The sequence below is a fragment of the Apostichopus japonicus genome, chromosome 19 (assembly GCF_037975245.1).
Source record: "Apostichopus japonicus isolate 1M-3 chromosome 19, ASM3797524v1, whole genome shotgun sequence".
Lineage (NCBI taxonomy): Eukaryota > Metazoa > Echinodermata > Holothuroidea > Aspidochirotida > Stichopodidae > Apostichopus > Apostichopus japonicus.
Genome location: NC_092579.1, coordinates 10316326 through 10331817, shown reverse-complemented (window position 1 = coordinate 10331817; position 15492 = coordinate 10316326). Strand labels below are relative to the sequence as shown.

Here is a 15492-nt window from a genome sequence, read left to right as displayed (position 1 = left end):
TGGAATTATTCTTCCTATGGACCTCTCCCTCACCTATGTAGATAAGATCATGGTGGCTAGATTCACTTCTCAATTTACTCAGTATTTATGTGATATATATTTTTTTTAAATTTAAAGAATCCTTTAAATCATGAAATATTAGAGACAGTGATTTAATCATTTCTATCATATTGTCACAGCTCACTTTTGTTATGTCTATACAATGACATCATGTAATGACATGGGAGCATGACGAAGATCAAACAGTCTTCTGGTAACGTAATAGTACTAGATGTGGGCATAATTATTATATAGCCACACACACACACAAATTGTGCCCATTATTGTTTATTTATTAATTAGGTTGATTTAAATGAAATGTTTGGAATTATAAAAGGCAATTTCTGCCATGTCTGTTGCAAACTGTCCAAATGCCCCAGTTACACCGGCTTTTAGCCATTGTGCGTACCCATGTTTAATATAGTACTGCACATCACATGACTAAAACACCATAGATTCAAATTGAAGTGTTTTAACATACATATCGCAATTGTTGTATCAGCCTTTACTTAAATCCACCACTATTTATCACTGCATTAAAAAATGTTCACAGAGATCAAATATTATCACTCTATTAATAATAGAAAGTGCCATTACTATTGTCAAAATTCTGTTGTTAAATCCAACAGTAACATTATTGTCTTGAAGTGGCCGGATAGCCAAATCACCTTTGAGAAAGTCTTTCCACCGGTTTTGAATCTTGTGGGAACTACCTAAATATCGAGACATTAAAATCCCAATGGGATAGTAACTCACCTAATGTAGGAGAAAAATGGAAGTGCAGCGAAAAACCGGACATATGAAAACATAATTTACTTCATATTAATTGTAAATACCTGTTTTGCCCTACAGGGAGGAGGTAATTTCGAACACACCAGCAACTGCAGAAGAGGCAGTTGACTCATCCAAGGAAGCAGAAGGAACTGCAGATGACAGTGATTTGAAATGAAGAAACAGATAGTAACCATGGTTACCAGGCTCTCCATCATCACTCATCACTTCCATGGAGAGTCCCAGAAGCGGATTCATGAAAACAGAAAGTGTTCAGAAATGATTTTTTTTTTTCTAAATTATAAAACGCCAAATAATTTTGGTCTGATATTTATTTTTATCTTCAGTCATTCCCAAGTGGTGATTTTTTTTCTAAACAAAAATTGACATATTTCACTATAAGGATGTTGTTTATCCTCTGGATATTGTTTTTTTTTTTCCTTTCTATTTGTCTTGAAAAATAGTATACTTCTATAAATTTATGCATTTCTATCTATACTGGGATTATAAAGCTTAAATATTGTTATTTTTAATATCTCACAATTTTGTGACTACTTTGTAAAATCGACGACAAGTTGTCAACATTTTTTTGTTTTATTTTTACTGTTGGCATTTAATTAGTAGTATTATATAAAGATATGAGAACATAAATGGGTGGGGATATGGTTATTGGTTTATTTGTTGAAAAAGGAATTGTTTTGAAAGGGATTAGTACACCTTCTTACATCATTCACAGCTTCTTAGTTAAAAATACAGAATAGAATGTAAGTTATTAGTATATTTGATAATTTTATCAGAAATTTATTCTATTCTTGTTTAGATATGGTTCAGTTTCAAACAGACTTGCTTCCCTCCCTGGCAATTAGATACCATCACTGGCATGTCATTCAACTCCCTTGCTCCTCTTACGCCCCCCTCATCCCACTTTGCATTAGAAAGTTAGCATTTTCATTCAATAATTCGTAGTCTCGTTGATAAGTATTTTACTCTATTCAGTTCACTTTTCCCAAAACCGTCATTGTTCCAATATTGTTATTACAGTTAAAAGAACAAGTGTTTTGGCATGGATTAGTCATGATGTCATTAATGAAGTCGTCTGAAGTTGGAGGCTAAGTCACATTCTGAAGAGAGCAAAATTGGTTGCTAATTGATAGACCCTTGACTTGATTTCTGTTCTTGCCAACTTTTTCTCTTTTTTTTGTATCGGGAAGAATAAAATTCAGATAACGTAATTTGAAGAGGAAACAAGCAGACTCATTGATGACATATATGGAGTGTTATATGTAAACAAGAACCAACATGTAAAAGACCGTACAACTCTTGATTTGTATTCATTTTCCTTTTTGTATTAACACTGGACTAGAGGTGTTAGTTAAAGGCATTGCAGACTCACCCCAAACGCCGTGCGGCAATCTGAAAAAGTTTACTTTCTGTTGCTTGCAAGTGATATTTTGTTTGTGTCGCTACAAAATGCAAACAGTAATGAAACGTGATAGCCAAGTTGTTATCTTTAGCTGGACCTGAGATGCCCATCGCTGTATCGTTTATACACTGTGCTGTGCGTATTGACCGTAGCTGTATGTACTGACTGTACACTAGTGTCTAATTACCGACGGTAGCAAGCTGTGTATGTATTTTCTGGGATCGATGGTGGTGTCTAACACTTCAGTTACACCTCAGTCGAAACTAGGTCAGATTACCGGCATGAGATGTTTCTTTTTGCGCGAGTCTTCACTCCCTTTAAATACTGTTAGTTAAATATATGTTTGTAGGACGGAACTGAAGGAGAGACAACCACTATCCCCATATTAAAGTATTGTATATTTTATATTTGACATACAGCAAAGCTGCTCTTTTAATTTTTTTTTTTTATGATGATTATTATTATTGTTATGTCCATCTTTTGATACTTGTTTTCATTGTAGAACCTGTCATTGTATTGTTTTTTGTGTTTTTTCCATTCAAGTTTCTCAGTTATGTTTTACAAGAAACAAAACATTTAGTCTGAAATTCTTTCCTTTTTTTACAGTTTCATATCATGTCTTTTATATACCCTATTAAGGTCTCATCTCATGGGTCTTTCTATTTGAGAAAGGTAGATTCATAAACCCAATGTTTGAATGCTTGCTGACCCGACATGAAATACAAAGTAATTGAATGGATGACTGACAATTTCTTTCATTAAAATACAGATTCACTTTGTGAGCTTGACATTGTTCATCTTGTAATGCTACTTAAATGCTGTCGGTACAATGGGCATGAAAATTGAAGAGCCACCATATTGAAATTAAGTTTTGCATACTCAGAAATATTTGGGTCAACTCAAAATTTGTCTTAATAATAAGTACTTCCAGTGCTGAAAACAGCGGTTGCTACAAATTGTGAAATTGTTAGAATAAATGACAGATTGCAGACTGATCAAGCTTTGATTAAAATCTGTTGAAATATAAATTTTTCACCTCCTCTTTAGCAGTTTTAGTTAAGCATATCCATGGAAATTTTCATGATGTGGCAGGCACTCTCAATATATCTTTATGTAAACTTTGAGCATGAATTGATGCATTACGCCTTGTTCAACTTTCTGTACCTGCCAGATTAAACTGTTTTCGTCGTCAATGATTTTCTACGTTTACATTTTTGTTTTGGAACAGAATATGATACATTGATTAAAAGTAGCATTCCAACTTTAATGTGACAGGGAGGGATGGAAGAGAGGTGGGACAAGGAGATTGAAAAGTCATTTCATTTAAAAAAAAATAATAATTAATAAATAAATCACAGCTTTCGGCCAAAATTCTGGTTGCTGGTCGACTGTCATGGACATACAGTAATCCATTTCTCACCAGATTTAGTGAAGATATTTCATATTTATCTGTGAAAGTTCGAAGAAACTAGCGAAAGGATCTACTTCCTTGGAAGGAATCACTCATTCTTCAGTTACTGCAAAATCACTTTTTTTGTTGTTGTAGAGCTTGTTTTTTCCAGTGAACCTCTAAACGATTCACCAGAATATATATTGTAATTTTCTGCATTAGTATCAATGATATATCTTAATTACATTTATTACCAAGGTTTGCTTCAGGTATTTTCTCCACTGCCAGCCAAAAGAAAATTTGTCGGGTAAAGGTTAAACCCTTATAGTTTCTGAGAGCGAGCTAACCCCACAAGATCATTAGTGTGTTTTTTGGAGAGTCAAAGCTACACTGTGTTGAACTGTTTCATTGTGAATGAATGCTCTTGTGTGAGCATGATGTTGTACATGTTTGACATGGGGAAATGCCAGGTTCTCCAATAAGCATTTTTCTTTCTTTGTTGGTTAAAGTGCGTTTTCCTAACCTACAGGATAGGCCTGGGGTGGGCAACCTACGACTCGCGGGCCACATGCAGCCAGTCAGTGATTTTTTTGCGGCCCGTGAGATGTCTCAAGGAAAAAAAATATATCAATCTATTTACATCATCACAAAAAACGAGCTAGCTGCTTCGAATTTATCGGCACTAATGATGCTGTCAGGTAGGCCTATTATCCCCATTAATAATCAACTGTACTGATTGACATTGTTTTTGTGAACTTGAAAGTCCTCGGAATCAAAGGTTTGAAATCAACAGCAGGTCGTTGGTTAGGTGCGGCCCAGTCAATTTTTCACTTCGTATATCTGGCCCATTCATTCAAAAAAGGTTGCCCACCCCTGGGATGGGGGTTTATGACTGATGTAATTATTTAAACTTTTCCATGCAGTTGCCATAGCGTTTTTAGCCATTTATGAGAAACGTAACAAAGCCCCAAATGTTTGATATTTTGACGGTATTTTGTAATGGACTGCTATCTGTAGCAATATTGTTATATACCAGTGCTTGCCTCAAGCCCTCCCCCAACATTACTTTCTATAATCCCCACCCCAAACTTCATACAAACTACAGAAGTTATCAGTAAGGTCACAGGTAAATTCACCCATCAAGTTCAAATTGTGTCCTCCAGGGTGGTCATAAAATGCAAATTTTGCACACCTTTCCCCAGCAAACAACAAAATCCTGGGGTGCATATTCTGAAGTCCTATTTCTTGCAGCTAAATGTTACAAATATCATATATAAAGGTAATCTTTTCTTCAATGGCGATTGCATTCATGAAGAGAGTATCTGATTTAGTTGCTCTTTACAATAGAGGTATTAGTTCTTTTACTCTTTGTCATCTTTAATATGTTTTTATTCATCTCAATGTTAATTTTAAACTTACTGAGAAATTATTTAATTTTACGCAGATAATTATACTCTGTTTAATAGATACACCTCTATTTTTTTTTTTTTTTTTTGCAGTTTTCTAGGACTCATTTTGTGATAGACAATGCCATTCTCATCATTGGTGAAGAGTCAGAACTGAATAAAGGGAAAATAACTTTCTATAAAATAAATATGCCTCAATGTATGTTCATTCTTTGTCCTTTTGGAGAGATTGGGGAGGCAAGGCTTGATATGTGAGAAAGGAAGAGTTATGTGAGAAAAGAATAGTTGATTTTGCACCGAGTGTTTTTTCCTGCACATGGTCTGGCCAATGTCTTTGACATTCCAAAGGTTCCTTGAAGCCCACCCCAATTCCAGTAAACATTCCTTTCTTCTTTTGGCCCACCAGTGCACTTGTAATGATGCTATTAAGTGCTGAACAGTGGGTATGACCTTGGGTATGGTCAAAAGTGAAAAATATCATTTAATGGGATGTAGTGGGACTGGGGTTCAGAGTGGATTAAGTTGCTGGTTTTTGTGCCTAGGGTACATCTTGGGTGACTTTTCTTTGAAGTATTCTGGTCCCACCTTAGACCCCAACTACAAGCAGGCTGATTTTCACCTTGGTCCTGCCCCACCACCCTCACCCCCCCCCCCCACCCAACTGGCCACCTCTTCTGTTTTAAAACCATTTCTGCACGAATGTGCAGCTTCACACTTTGGACTTCACCTTGAATATATTTGAACTTGATATCACAAGTTCCAGTCTGTTTCCCAAACACCTTTCATCACAAACTCAAGGAGAACAAGCACAAAACTTCAAGTTGGCATGTCTATGTCATTTTATTATCGATTATTGGCTTCTAGGAAGCTTCATGAGATTTAACAGACAGAACTACTGATCCACTTTCAATCACAAAGTAACCACACGTTTCAAATACACAATTAATTTACCATCATCATACACATAGTCCACCAGGGTGTGCATTGGGGGGAGGGGAGGGTGGAGGAACGAACACAAAAAGAAAAAGATGCCTCCACAAAAATGAGGCCATAAAAAGAGCAGCACTTTAACATTAATGTAACAGCTCACTTAATGAAACCACTGCCACAAATCGGCTACTTTTCTTTCCATATACTTTCGTCTCTCTTAATCTTAATGAAAAAAGCCTTGTCGCTGCTTGACGGAAAAAAAACTCAGGTTTATTTTTTTTTTGCCTTTTTGTTACTGAAATAATTTTTCAGACATATAAGCTATGCTACTGCACCGCCTACCATGTCTAGTCATCATCGTCATCATCATCATCATCTATTCCTCCACCCTTCCTCATCTTTTCTCAATAAGTTCATCATTCTCCATGAACAATACCACTTAATGTCAAACAACCCTACAACACCAGGGGTTCCAAAACACACACACACACACACCTGGCAGACTATGTCAAGTTTGCAATTTTGTGATCCTTTCTTAATGCTTCCCTATCCCAAGTGTCATAAAGACTTCAAAGCCTGGAAGCCCTGTTCAATTAAATCTCTTGCAACCACAGCCCTCCCTCTCTGGGATTGATTTATGCCCAGTCCTGGGTTCCGCCACCCCATTCGGCTGGTTCGGCAGACCAATCCTTGGATGGTTCTGCTGCCCACTCAGTGGCTTGGAAGGTCTGCATGCCTCCGGCTGCTGGGGTTGGATTGGCCACCTCAGCGGCAGTGGGCGGCGGTGGTGCTGCTGCGGCTGCTGCTGCCGATGTTGGTGGGGCAGCGGCTGGGACGGCAGTTGGTACTAATCCAGCACCTGAAGACAAGGTGGGATCAGCCCACTGTAGAGAGAGACAGAAAGTACAATCATTATATCTACACTTTGTCTTTCTATTCCCCCTTCCTCTTTAACTTTTTGCAAACTATTAAAGACAGAACCAACAATAGTGACAAGAAATATATCCACACAGAAAAGAAAAAAAGCAAGGAACACAAGAAGTTGTCTACCTTTGAAATATCCCATAGTTGGAAAAGCAATGTATGAAATCAATCCAATCTTTGTTTCTTGAGATATATCTCATTTCTTATACAAAAGTGTTCACATCTTGACCTTTCACCTCCACCAAAAAGAATAGGCTTCTAGAGCTCAATATGTGACATTCATATTCAAGTTTTGGGATCCATCCGAGTGTTGCTTCTTACGAGAGATAGTGTCTGCAAGCAAGGTGTCACACGCACACACATATACACACCGTCATGACCTCGACAGTATTATTTACATCAAACTAGAAAATGGACATTTATGCATGTCCATGAGCATTGGTGAAGACTTGGTCAAAGAAACTAGGAAGATATTCTACATGGAGAGGAGAGTTGTCATTTGCTATTGTCAATGTGTACTTCAACTTTCATGCTAATTTAGGTTGGTTTGGACAGATTAGAACAGGGTGTATCAAACGTTACCTTTAGAAATGAGCAATAGGCTGCAATATCTTTATTAATTGTGCCAAAGCCTCTCATCCCATGAAATTTGTGATCATCTGAGGTCATAAACTGACGTTACAAACTCTTAGTCTCACAACTTACTACTTCTTAAGTGTTCCTGTGTTAGACAAGAGCACTTTGTGGCATGGGGTGCAACTATACAGTGATGCAACTACTTTTACACATTCTCTTACACAGACTCTCTAGTGGATAAGCAGTGTGCTAACAGTTTTATTTTAACTTCCCAAGTATTTTACAGAGAGAGATATTGATCTCAACTTACATCTGCCACCTCTGGGGGTTTAGTTCCTGGTACTCCCATTACATCTGCTCCCCATTGGTCCACGTATGGAGCTGCCTGGGGCTCATCCTTCTGAGCGGCACGTTCACGAGCCTCCTGCTCATCCTTCTCCACCTATCATTAAAACAACAACAAGGATATTGTTATGTAAATTGCCTTTTAATCGCCTAAAATAGCTTGGTTTTTAACGTTTCTGTCTGTATATGTCTGTTACATATTCATACATGTCGGCGTAGTTATGTAAAGCAGGGGTTAAAATGTTAAGTACGAGCTTGTAAAATAAGTAATCGAGCAAATGTACATTTCTAATTGATCATGGTTATTGTGTAGTTTTGTGCATTCCACAAGTCTGTATGCGGTTATTGTTGTTGTTTTTACTTGACTGGAAGGGATTGTACTAAATAGTTCATGTAAACATCCACTAAATAGCTGAGAGAGATACTACATCATTCAATTTAAACCTTCATCATATCTGTAGCATTTTAATTGACGATGTAACCCGATAGTGGATGTGATCGGGTAAAAGGAATTTCTGTGTAATGCTCTTCCATTAATACAAGGCCAGCAACCTCTGAAGAGTTGACCCTAAGAAGCACCCTGCAGTGTGGGAAACTTCTGAAAGAGCCTTGCAGTGAAAGAGTCCTTCATCCAGATACTTTCTCACTGAACTTGTACAGCCACGATTGAAGCTCGGGAAGACAACAATTACTCCTACATCTTAAATGAAGACTTTGTATTGCAGCAATGGTTTGGAATAGAGAAAAGATATGATAATTTACTCCCATGAACTCTACATCCTTGGGTCAGACAAAAAAAAATTTGTCCTATGCGTTCTTGAGAAATATTTCACTGCAACTTTGATCTATCAAAGAATTCAACCTGAATAAATGTTCCAAGTAAAGTTTTCCAAGATGTCAGCAGAGTGCTGCTTTGGGGTTTCAGCGCCACAAAACATAAAATGAGGAATGAACAAATTATTGCCATGGAATTTTGCAAAGAGAAGATATTAAAGAGAAAGTAGACTGACCTCCTGTGGGTCACGATAGAAGTAGAGATCGGGCATCACATCCCAGGGAACCTCACGGCTGATGGCACCTCTGAGACGGAGCACCTCCCGGGAGAGGAGCCACCACATCAATCCAATAGAGGGAATACCCTACACCAGGCAAGCAAACAAATAAGTCATAAAAACATGTGAACACAGTGTTACAATGAACCTCTAAAGGCATTTTAGTTGGGTGTAGCAGCAACAGTTTATTATTGTACAACTACCCAAGCATTTATATATATATCTGAATTAATAAAGAGTTGTCTCTAGGTTATATGCCTTGCACTTTCATCTAACAGAGAATCAGTATCAGGAGAATCAAGAGTCATTGACAGAATGGCTTTGTGAGGAATATATATAAAATTTAAAACAAATCGTTTAAGCTAAGCTTAATACACCTACCTGTTCTACAATTGAAAATCAAACATCTCACTTATGAGGGAATAATTTATCCAGTATTGCAGAGAAAAATGTGCTATGCAAAATGGTCAATTTACAATTTGCTATACAAGTTCAAAGATGTTTGGCTCTTGTTTACACATGAACCCTACACTTCACAAGCGACAACAAATTCAGAGCTGCTCTGCAAGATGTGAACACTTATTTATTCCCTGACTATGAAAATACAGTTTACTCAATTCGGCAAGATAAATGTCTGAGTCATACTGCTTCATAAATGTGATGAACTGACTCCTCATCAAGAGGACTCCTACCTTGTTGTTACAGGGGATAGCCACATCCACAAAGCGTAGCGGAGAGTCGGTGTTGCAGAATGCAATGACAGGAATGTTCACATAGGAGGCCTCCTTGATTGGCTGGTGGTCAGATCGGGGATCGGTGGCAACCAAGAGTCGGGGCTCACGGTAGGCAGCCTGGATCTGATTGGTGAAAGTTCCGGGAGTGAACCTGCCGGCAATGGGACTCGCACCAGTGTGGCTGGCGAACTTCAGCACTGCCCTCTGTTTGCAATAACAAAATTTGTTTAGAAAGCATGAAAAACTAGAAAGATCTTGTATTTTTTGAAAACAAAAACCATGGAGGTTTTGATTTGTCTATCAATCTGGATATAAAGTTGAAAGTTAATTTGACTCCTTTACACACTTTTATGTGTTATTGTTTGGTCAAAACTAGTGATAGATGTTGCCTCAACTGTTGGCCTGGTCTCAAACACTAACTGCTGCAGTTTACCGATAAAGAATACACAAGATTCAAAAATCGTATCAATTTGTTACTTGTACTTGATAACTCCTGTTTGGTATTACTAGACAATGGTAGTGCCAGGGTTGGAAAGACCACAGTTTTTAACAAAAATTTGCATAACTGAGACAAAATCATCAGCTCATGTTGTAATAAGCTCTTTAAATTAGCCACGGTGTTTACACAAACACCGAATTAATTGGATAGTAAACTGTCGCTGCCCAATCACTAATACTGTTATAATACTGTTATGTAAGGAATCAATGCAATTATCATAAAAGAAAGTAAAGCTGCATTCAGTTTCCATGGTAGCTAAGCTGCTTTAAAGAAATCATTCATTTGCTCCTTTTTTCCCATTGGTTTGAGAGGTTTGAGTGTTGCCTACAACTGATCCAATGTACCTGATAAGGAAAATGGTAAAAATCTTACCAAAACAATTTATCGACCAATGAAACTTTGCGCTGGTTTTTCTGAGGCTAAATATCATATGACCATGACTTCACATGATGTTTCCTACCACCATTTAAGTCTCAAACATTTAAGTCTCAAAGATGTGTTATTTTGCAAGTTCTGTACAATGATAAACTTAATCATACCTGTCCATAGGGCTTGGCAGAGATCACACAGATGTCAGCTGGGTTCTCGATTGTTACCAAGATCCTGGCAGCGAGAAGCAGTTTCTCCCATGTTTTCCTCAGGTTGATAATGTGGACTCCTAAATGTCAGAACATAACGCTTCATATAACATACACTAACATGACAACTTTAGATTAATTAAAATAAAGTAAGATCTAAGATAAATGTCTGAAAACTCTGTGAACTAACCGACATTTCATTCGTCATCTGAAGAAAACCTGACCTGACAAAAACGGGACTTGACAGCTTAATTCCTTAGAATCAAATGTTACCACCAAAATAATATAACCAGCCGTAATTCAAAGTTTACATGAAAACGATTTGCACGATGACACTCACCGTCAGTCTTGCGCTTATAGACATACTGTAACATCTGATAGTCAACGCTGGTGGACCCAAGGTGAGTACCTGCGGCTAAAAACTTAGACACATCCTCCTCCCGAAGGGCCAAAACATCTAATCCTCCGGACATTGCGAATGTTGATCTGTGCAACGATGGTGATCAACCCTGCAATAGGCAAATAGCAGACAAATTCAAATCATATTACTTTCTAGGCTTAGGCCATTCCTAAAGTCTTGGGTGTTTGAGTAGGTCCCACCCATCTGCTGGGAATTGTGACGATTCTATGGTCACTCAATATGACAAAATAAAGAATATAAAAAAAATTGAAAGTATATACTCTGTTGGTTCATGCAGCACTAAGGGCTACAGAAACGGTGCAGTGTAATAAGAGTAGAGTACTTTCCACACTTCATCACAAAACTTCCTTAGTAATGTCAGATAAAGAAGACATCAGAATAGAGACTTTAAACTGAGTCATGAATGACGTTGTTGTAGCATGTTTCACTGTACACAACATGGGTTACACAAGACACAGGTACCAATACAACAAACTGTTGCATAGCAACAGAGGGAGCCATTATAGAATACTCCTCCACGTGAAAACACCCTCAAATCAAGTGACTATGTCGAGATTACCAAAGCATTCCACTTGAACACTCATGCATTATTATAATGAAAAAGGCCCATCATTGACCCCCAATCTTTCTTTCTTTTTTTTAGGCCGTGGCTATTCTTATGACTAGTCGTAACAATTATTTATAAACTATTCTTAAGGCATCGGCGAATTCAAGCGCAGTAAAGTAAATAAAGCAACTGCGCATGTAGCCTAGTAGGGGTAACCCTAACTCTAACCTTAACCCTAACCGGAAATTATTGTTCTCCTAGTCATAAAAATTGTACTCCTAGTCGTAAAAATGGCCACGTTAAAGCAACTACACATGCGTATTTATAAACTATTCTTACGACTAGTCGTAAGAATGGCCACTTTTTTTTTTTTAATGTTAAGAGAGTTTGAAAATATTTATGTGCAAAGTTTTCTATAATAACTCCTTTATCTCGTCACCTAACGTCGGTCAGATTGATTAGAAATACCGTCCATAATGCTAGTAAGTTTAAATAGCAAACCACATACTCGACTCCTACTGAGTACTGGTAACACTACGAAAGGTTACGTTGTAACACCAGCCACATGGGGCACATTAGTGATAAACACTGGACGTTAGGCGACATGCTTTAGGGTCCTAGTGTTATGGCGCATGATCTTATATAAAGCTGTCCCGATTGAGACACCAAATGGTACATTGTTTCGATTTTATACATCATAACATTACACCTACTTTTTAAAGTACGACATTAAACACAGAGAAATGGTATTTTAGGACTTGGGATACAGTGGAAGTCGTGTTTTGGGCGTCTATTTGGAGCATATACTTACGGGGTACAAAGCCAAATGGAGCTTAGATTTGAAGAGGGCGCTCGACTTACATTACGGCCAGAGCCGTATATTTAGAGAGTTCGGCCAACTGGCAATTTGTGACGTCATATGTTTACAATGGACGCCATGATAGTTCCTTAACAGTTGCGCGAAATCGTGCAGAAACAGTGCAACAGTACAACATCTATACAAGAACTATACAGCTAGCCCACTATTGGTAGGCTAGTAGCGTTTACTTATATGGGAGAAATGCATTTATTGTAGCACCACGTTCGAAGAAAATTTCAACGTAATTAAAATCATAAATAATTCAATTTACTTTAACCGTTCGTCACGAAACGAGAGGTTATTCTTATGATGAAGGTCTACGACAAGGTAAGTGAAATATCCATGCGAAGTAGCCTACAGTAGTAAGTCAATAGGCTAGTATTACTATTTAGTAATAAACAGACAGGGTGAACTGCTAATGCTCATGGCTCTAAATCATGTGAGCTGTATCTTTGTAGGGATACAGTTGAACATTACAGTTGTGTAGGACTCGGGAGCTTCTCATGCCCACAGGCACTCGTAGCTTTATGTATGTGTATAGTACAAACCTATAATACATACTGTACACCTAGTTAACTTTATATAAGTACCTAGGCCTAGCCTACATCATCATGGTAAGGCAATGGTTAGGGTTTATCACTACAGTCTATCGGATTACTATTGATTTTCAGTAGGCCTATCAGTTGTTGGCTGATATAAATGATAAAAGAAAGTAGACAGGTCTTTAATTGAAATTCGAAATAATTTTATTCATATCACATACAGTATGTACAATCATATCGATTTGATCAGGGAATATTAACTAATGATCTACACTTAGATGACATGTGTACATTAGAACTGTCAAATAGTAAGGCTATAACTTTCAAAGTACTTCTCTTACATTCTGAATATATTGGCTATAGCTGGCTGGAATATTCTGTCAAAATTGCAGTAGGCTATACCCAAGTGTTCTTTTTAAATTGAGTTAGCCTAAATAACTGAATTATATGAAAATCTTGAAAAGGGTTAATAATGGCTTAGAAAATCTGCTTTTGGCAGATTTCTATAAGAAAATTATCTTTATCTGCCACTATACGTACAGTACTTTCAGCATACACAAGTTACCACAAATGGGTCTGTTCACATTAAAGCGCCCAATTTGGTTGCCTGAGGTACCAAATTTTCAAAATACAGTAAAGAACTTCTATTCTAAGTAAATAACATAACTAATATCTGCAATTTATAAATCAGAATTGATCAGAGCTTTAACTATTCTGGAAATTATATTCAAGATGGTTGAAAGTGTGACAATCTATAAATTTTCCAAAATTTGTTCTTTTTCAATGGTGGTGTGTAATTCCATTGCTCCTACATTTGGGAATTCTGTTGTTAATTTCTTTATTAACACAAAATTTGCTATTGTAAGACAAGTTTTCAATGATATTGATGATGTTTTTAAAAAAAACATTAGAGTATCGTTAGCAAAAATTAAATTTTCCTGAAATAAAGTTAAAAAACTTTTTCTTTAAAGAACAAAATTGAAATTAATAGTAACAATTATACCATAAAATTAAACCACAACATAAGCACATATATTAACCAAAAGCTGAAAATTCTGGGTCATGTCCTCTCAGAATTTTTTTTTACTTGACTGTTGTTTCAGACATCACTCCTCCAAAAAGATCTTGTTTCGGACATCACCCAACAATGTTTACCTAATATAACCTAATATTTAGTAATAAAACAAATGATGTTCATTGAAAGGCAATAATAATGAATAGAAAAGCATTTTAGTAAACTGATAACTGTACTAAAACAGATATATGAACCCTTCCTTGGTTCCAAGTTCAAAAAAAAAAAAAAGGGATACAAGTGATCAACAAGACAATTAAACGAAGGCCATGCTTGTTAATACTTAACAATATGTATATCAGTTCATCACGATATGTGATGTTAACAAACAACATCAAATTCATTTGAAATAATGAAAAATGCAAACACTTGTTTCATAGATTTGAATAAGACTGTCTTGGACTATGTTTCGGACATCACCACAACTGTATTAGGACATCACTGTAATGTTTTCTACACAAAGCATATCATATCAAAAGTTACATTTGTTACATAGGTGTCTTTGTTGTTGTCAAGCTACCTACAAGGTATAATGTCAGTTTTGAACTTATTATAGTTCAATACCTCAGTGCTCATTGAAAGTTACTTAAAGAGCATATCGGACATCACTGAATGTTTCGGACATCACCTTGGAAAAATGTTCACATAGCTGCATAACAATAATACATATTTCAGCAGGTAACAACAATATGAAGTAATAATTTTTGCTATTCAAACATGTTCAAGAAACAAAAGTCTGCTTCAAAATATACACAACAGTCAGACAATAGCAGATTTACACTAGATATTATGAATTTTTGAGGGAATGTTTACTTACTAAAACACCATAGACTGGGGAATCAACAAAGTGTACTGAAAAATAATGGCACTGGAAATTCTTGGGAAAACAAATGCCCTGAGGCACATATTTTCAAATTAAACATCTGGACAAAGTTGATAGGGTCAATGTCCAATGTTTGGTACTATCCAGCCATGGACATAGAAAATTCACTTTGCAAGAAACATTATTTGAATATAATTATATTCCAGTAATACTATCATTATCAATAACACCGAATGGTACCGTACCAACAACAGTAACAACACTAAGATTACTGTTTACAGCTCCGTTATGTGAGATTCAATATCATTAATGATCAAGTTGCTTCATCTGTAAATAGACTGAACGATCTCCTCGGGTTGTGATAGCTAGATATGGGATTACAAACATTAACATGATAAAATCAGTCCATGAGATACATACAGTATGTCTGTGTTGTTTGGCCATAAGAAATATACATGGTTCACTTTATCTATGCCATATACTGAAAATATGGTTATAGAATCCTTTTTAACTTTTACGGTTTCCACATATGGGCAGGTCCAAGCTATTTGCACTGTGACG

General features: G+C 36.7%; 2 protein-coding genes across 5 annotated transcripts in view; one reads left to right on the top strand and one right to left on the bottom strand.

Annotated features, from left to right (window-relative positions):
• LOC139959641 (putative pyridoxal-dependent decarboxylase domain-containing protein 2) overlaps nt 1–6360 on the top strand; it is a 43864-nt gene extending 37504 nt beyond the window's left edge. For all 4 annotated transcript variants that reach the window (XM_071957428.1, XM_071957430.1, XM_071957427.1 and 1 more), the window contains one exon: nt 892–6360. In XM_071957428.1, the coding sequence (XP_071813529.1) occupies nt 892–988 (97 nt within the window). In that variant the 3' untranslated portion in view covers nt 989–6360. The remainder of the gene's footprint in view (nt 1–891) is intronic.
• Nucleotides 5851–12504, bottom strand: LOC139959644 (small ribosomal subunit protein uS2-like). The gene is made up of 7 exons (XM_071957434.1): nt 12447–12504; nt 11008–11176; nt 10629–10747; nt 9549–9794; nt 8815–8943; nt 7770–7901; nt 5851–6843 (listed from the first exon to the last, which is right to left on the bottom strand). Exons 2-7 carry the CDS (start codon nt 11138–11140, stop codon nt 6595–6597), a joined length of 1008 nt encoding a protein of 335 aa, XP_071813535.1. The 5' UTR covers nt 11141–11176; nt 12447–12504; the 3' UTR covers nt 5851–6594.
• Between the last annotated feature and the right edge of the window lie 2988 nt (nt 12505–15492).

Excerpts from the sequence above, each read along its gene's own strand:
- LOC139959644 (XM_071957434.1), bottom strand. The coding sequence starts at position 11,140 with ATGTCCGGAGGATTAGATGTTTTGGCCCTTCGGGAGGAGGATGTGTCT. Across the intron at positions 8,944-9,548 it reads CTATCCCCTGTAACAACAAG|GGTATTCCCTCTATTGGATT; the intron begins GTAGGAGTCCTC and ends TGCCTGGTGTAG. Across the intron at positions 6,844-7,769 it reads AACCCCCAGAGGTGGCAGAT|TGGGCTGATCCCACCTTGTC; the intron begins GTAAGTTGAGAT and ends CTCTCTCTACAG.